The 5884-nt window shown below is 41.1% G+C and overlaps 1 protein-coding gene across 1 annotated transcript; it reads right to left on the bottom strand.

The window, feature by feature from the left end:
• Window positions 1-4721: 4721 nt before the first annotated feature.
• Window positions 4722-5545, bottom strand: ZNF501 (zinc finger protein 501). The gene has a single exon (XM_007445709.1). It carries the CDS (start codon window positions 5535-5537, stop codon window positions 4722-4724), a length of 816 nt encoding a protein of 271 aa, XP_007445771.1. The 5' UTR covers window positions 5538-5545.
• Between the last annotated feature and the right edge of the window lie 339 nt (window positions 5546-5884).

Here is a 5884-nt window from a genome sequence, read left to right as displayed (position 1 = left end):
AATATCTCCTGCCTGGGAGATTTTTTTTTCATAGTTCTTGCTGTAAGGTAAACCAGCATAGTCAAAAACATGCATAGGGGCTTCCCTGGTGGCACAGTGGATAAGAATCCGCCTGCCAATGCAGGGGACACGGGTTTGATACCTAGTCCAGGAACACCCCACATGCCGCGGAGCAACTAAGCCCATGTGCCACAACTACTGAGCCTGTGCTCTAGAGCCCGTAAGCCATAACTACTGAAGCCCACGCACCTACAGCCCATGCTCCACAACAAGAGAAGCCACTGCAATGAGAAGCCCATGCACCGCAACGAAGAGAAGCCCCCACTCGCCGCAACTAGAGAAAGGCTGCGTGCAGCAACGAAGACCCAACACAGCCAAAAAATAAAGAAATTTTTTAAAAAGGCTGCATACTGTACAATCCCAACAACATGACATTCTGAAAAAGGCAAAACTATGGAGACAATAAAAAGATAAGTAGTTGTCAGGGGTTGGGAAGAGGTGGGGATGAATAGGTGGAGCACAGAGGATTTTTAGGGCAGTGAAACTATTCTGCATGATACTATAATGGTGGATACATGTCATTATACATTTATCCAAACGCATAGGATGCATGACTCTTAAGAGAACCCTAATGTGTTGGAGAAAAGGGAACCCTCCTACACTGTTGGTGGGAATGTAAGTTAGTGCAGCCACGATAGAAAACAGTATGGTGGTTTCTCAAAAAACTAAAAATAGAGTTGCCATGTGATACAGCAATCCCATTCCAGAGAAAACTATAATTCAAAAAGATACATGCACCCCTGTGTTTATAGAAAAACTGTTTATAATAGCCAAGACATGGAAACAACCTAAATGTCCAATGACAGATGAATGAATAAAGAAGATGTGGTATTTAACACAGATGTAGAGAACAAACATATGGACACCAAGTGCAGACAGTGGTGGGAGGAGGTGGTGTTGGGGGGATGAATTGGGAGATTGGGATTGACATATATACACTAATATGTATAAAACACTAATAAGAACCTGCTGTATAAAAAATAAATAAATAAATAAAAGATGTGGTATTTACACACAGTGGAATATTACTCAGCCGTTAAAAAAGAAATAATGCCTTTTGCAGCTACATGGATGGACCTAGAGATTATCACAGTAAGTAAAGTTAGAAAGAGAAAGACAAATACCATATGATATCACTTATATGTGATATCTAAAATATGACACAAATGAACTTATCTATGAAACAGAAACACTCATAGACATAGAGAACAGACTTGCGGTTGCCAGGGGGGTGTGCAGCGGAGGGATGGATTGGGAGTTTGGGACTAGCAGATGCAAACTATTATATATAGAATGCATAAACGACAAGGTCCTACTGTATAGTACAGGGAACTATATTCAATATCCTGTGATAAGCCATAATGGAAAAGAATACACACACACACACACACACATATACATACATATCTGAATTACCTTGCTGTACACCAGAAACTAACACATTGTAAATCAACTATACTTCAATTTAAAAAAAAAGAGTTAACCCTAACTTGAACTATGAATTTTCAGTTCATAGTGTGTAGGTTCATGGACTGTAACAAATGTATCACCCTGGTGCAGGACACTGATAATGGGGGGATTGTACATATGTGGGAACTCCATGTACTTTCCATTCAATCTTGCTGTGAACCTAAAACTGTTCTTTTTTTTTTTTTTTTTTTAATTTTTGCCTGCAGTTGGATCTCAGTTGCTGTGTGCGGGCTTTCTCTAGTTGTGGCGAGCAGGGGCTACTCTTTGTGTGGTGCACAGGCTTCTCGTTGCGGTAGCTTTTCTTGTTGCGGAGCATGGGCTCTAGGCGCACGGGCTTCAGTAGTCATGGTGCGTGGGCTCAGTAGTTGTGGCTCGCGGGCTCTAGAGCACAGGCTCAGTAGTTGTGGTGCACGGGCTTAGTTGCTCTGCAGCATGTGGGATCTTCCCAGACCAGGGCTCGAACCCGTGTCCCCTGCATTGGCAGGTGGATTCTTAACCACTGCGCCACCAGGGAAGTCCCCTAAAACTATTCTTAAAAAGTCTATTTTAGTAAAAGGAGGGAAACACTTTTCCTTGTTTATAATCATCTATCTCTGGAAGGAAAACAAAAAACGGATAATATTTTTTATCTGGGGTGGCTGCCAAGAAGGCTTTTCACTGTTTAACTTTTGTGCTTTTAGAATTTTAAACCATAAGCTTCTATTGCCTAGTCAAAAAAAATAATGAAATTTTTAAAATAAAATTAAAGATCATACCTTCTGAAAATCCTAAGGCAATAATTTTAAATGATGAAAAAGCTTTATATACAAACATGTTTCACTGCTGAGTTAATAATTTTACTAGCTAACATGAGCACATACCATGTGTCAGGTATTGCATTAAGTGGACTACCTGATTTATAAGAAAAAATTGGCATTAATTTAAACAACAAACAGAAGGGAAACAGTAAATTATGAGCAGGTCAATAAGCAACCATTAAAACGAGGTTTATAGAAAGTCTGTAATAGTATGGCTAAATCCTTATGTTAAATCAAATAGCAAGATGTAACATAATAATAATAGTTACTTTTTTTTTTGGCCACACAGCTTGTGGGATCCTAGTTCCCTGAACAGGGATTGAACCAGGGCCCACTGCAGTGGAAGTAAGTACTTTAGTATATGTACTTGGTGAAAGTATGTAATTTTAATTTTTTCCACTCTTATTTTATAAATGTATTTCAATGAGCACACATTAAGTTGAAAAAAATACCTCCCTCCCAGCGTTTTTCAAAATTTGGGCATCTCACACAATGGAAAGGTTCAGTGATGGAAAATTACCTGTGAGTCTGGTACTATAAAAACCAGGATCTAGACTGAGATTCAACTCTGACATTAGCTGTTTGACTTTGGGAAGTCAAGTTTCTCTTTCTTTATCCCTGACTCTGGAAATGCGGAAAATATCTCCTACTTTTCCTACAACGGTACCTTTTAGTGTTAGATGTGCTTGTTTACCTTAAGTAGCTTATTAGCATTGCATGAAGCACCATTAAAAGTATCCTTTGGGGGCCTCCCTGGTGGCGCAGTGGTTAAGAATCCGCCTGCCAATGCAGGGAACACAGGTTCAAGCCCTGGTCCGGGAAGATCCCACATGCCGCGGAGCAACTAACTAAGCAAGTGCACCACAACTACTGAGCCTGCGCTCTAGAGCCCGCGAGCCACAACTACTGACCCTGTGTGCTGCAACTACTGAAGCTCGAGTGCCTAGAGCCCGCGCTCCACAATAAGAGAAGCCACCGCAATGAGAAGTCCGCACACTGCAATGAAGAGCAGCCCCCGCTCTCCGCAACTCGAGAAAGCTCGCGTGCAGCAACAAAGACCCAATGCAGCCAAAAAAAAAAAGAAAGAAAAGAAAAGAATCCACCTGCCAATGCAGGGGACACGGGTTCGAGCCCTGGTCTGGGAAGATCCCACATGCTGCAGAGCAACTAAGCCCATGTGCCACAACTACTGAGCCTGCACTCTAGAGCCCGTGAGCCACAACTACTGAGCCCATGTGCTACAACTACTGAAGCCCACGAGCCTAGAGCCTGTGCTCTGCAATAAAAGAAGCCACCGCAATGAGAAGCCCACACACTGCCACAAAGACCCAAAATAGCCAAAAATAAATGTTTTTTAAAAAGTATCCTTTGATTTCTTTGCTTCTTTTGAGCTGTAAGAAGCCATTCTTTGCTGTAAGTGAGGCACCCCCACCCACATCCCCAAGACGCTATTCTCATGTAGGCCCCACCTGCTGGCGCCTAAGAACCCAACGTCTCCTATCCTCCTCTTCCCTTAAGAGGCTCCCCTTTAGTGTTGTGCTCCTAGATTTCAAAACAAGTAAAGCCACGTCCTCATCAACAGGCTTATATTCTCTGTCTTATACCCCCTCTCTATTCTCCTGTGTCTTCTCCTCATCCCACTCCACCTCAAAACACACACAAAAGTCCTGAACACGAGTTTTTACTCAGTTAGTGTTAGTGAGGCTTCCCTTTTCATGGAAACAAGAAGTCCAGAGCTTGAAGTGAAATTAGATCCAACAATGGAAGGTATCAAAATCTACATAAAACTCTTCAGAGTACCCAAAATGTCCACTCAAATCCCCATCATTTCTTTTTTCTCTGATTAAATCTGAATTTTTTCAAGGAGAAACTGGTCTTAAATGTGTTCTCCTATTTAAATCTATATGTTATAGTTTTAATAGCCTTCTTTAGATTAAGTATGAAATCACAGCCCAATTACAAGAATATTCTTAAGAAAAAATACATTATGAGAAACAAAAAATTGACCTTTGTTTTCAATAACCAGATTTATAAACTTTTGCAACATCTTTCACTCAAAACCAATTACTGGCAGTTAGTTATTATATACCACTCATTTTATTCTCAAGACAACCCTACTAAGTATCCTCATTATTCTTTGGGGAGGATGGGAAAAACTGAGGCTCAGAGCGGTAAGGTCAGACACCCATTAAGTGGCAGAGAAGTCATCAAATTTAAGACTATCTAGTTCTGAGTCTATTTTCTTAATTTTTAGGACACATTGCCTTGTGCTCAACATACAAAACATTCATCCCAGGCGAAGATTTGAGTCCTAATCTCCTAAGAATTTAGAAAAAAAAAAAGAAGTGTTTTCATATTGATACAAGTCTTTCCACCCTAGTTATATCCCGAGTTTTATTCCCCAGCATGAAGCCTCTGATGTCGAGCAAGCGCTGAGCTGTGCCTGAAGGATTTCCCACAGTTAGCACATTCATAAGCTTTCTCTCCAGTGTGAATTCTGTAATGTTCACTAAGGTGTGCTTGCTTGCGGAAGGTTTTTTCACACTCACTACACTTAAAAAGTTTCTCTCCAGTGTGAGTTCTCTCATGTTCAACAAGGGAAGAGTTCTGAGTGAAGGCTTTACCACATTTGGTACATGTGTAGGGCTTCTCTCCTGAGTGGATTCTCTGATGCTGCCTGAGGCACGCACTCTGATTAAAGGCTTTCCCACAGTCATTACACTTATAAGGTCTATCTCCAGAATGACTTCTCTGATGACGAGTAAGGCATATTCTCTGACTGAAGGCTTTGCCACACTCACTGCATTTATAGGGCTTCTCTCCAGTATGAATTCTCAGGTGTTTAACAAGGGATGGACTCTGACAAAAGGCTTTGCCACATTCATTGCATTTATAGGGTTTCTCCCCAGTATGAATTCTCAGATGCTGGACAAGGACTGCTTTTGTTTGAAAGGTTTTCTCACATTCATTACATTTATAAGGTTTCTCTCCCGTATGAATCCTCAGATGTTGAGTAAGATTTGACCGTTTCCGGAAACAAGTTCCACATTCAGTACATACATAGGGTTTCTCTCCTGTGTGAATCTTCTGATGCTGGGTAAGAGATGATCTCTGAGTAAAAAACTTTCCACATTCACTACACTTGGAAGGTTTCTTCTGTCTTTTAAGTCTCTGATGTTTCACTTGCAGTGAAGTCTGGCTGGAACTCATGCTTTTTGTAACACGATGAAGGGGTGTCTAATAGGTTCCAGTTTAAAAGAAACTGTCTCTCAGATTCAGAATACTTACAAGGTACTTTCTCAAAGACGATTATCCTTAGAGTAACACTGTTCTCCTGTGAAAGGTCTGTGTGCATATGGTGTCCTCCCAGTCATTCCTGCAGGATTTCCCCTTCTAGTCCTTATTCAGCATGCATCTTCAACTTCTCCTAATGTGAACCCCTGATGACCAGGCTCTCTGACCCTCCATGTCTTTTCAAGTCATCTAACACTGTGCCATCAGGCTTGATTTTCTTGCCTGAAAAAAAAATTCACAAAGGAAAATGTCCTCCGTGCAGA

This window comes from Lipotes vexillifer, unplaced genomic scaffold (assembly GCF_000442215.2).
Source record: "Lipotes vexillifer unplaced genomic scaffold, Lipotes_vexillifer_v1.1 scaffold1136, whole genome shotgun sequence".
In the NCBI taxonomy this organism is placed as follows: Eukaryota; Metazoa; Chordata; class Mammalia; order Artiodactyla; family Lipotidae; genus Lipotes; species Lipotes vexillifer.
The sequence above is the reverse complement of the archived record's forward strand: the minus strand, read 5'-3'. Positions and strand labels throughout refer to the sequence as shown.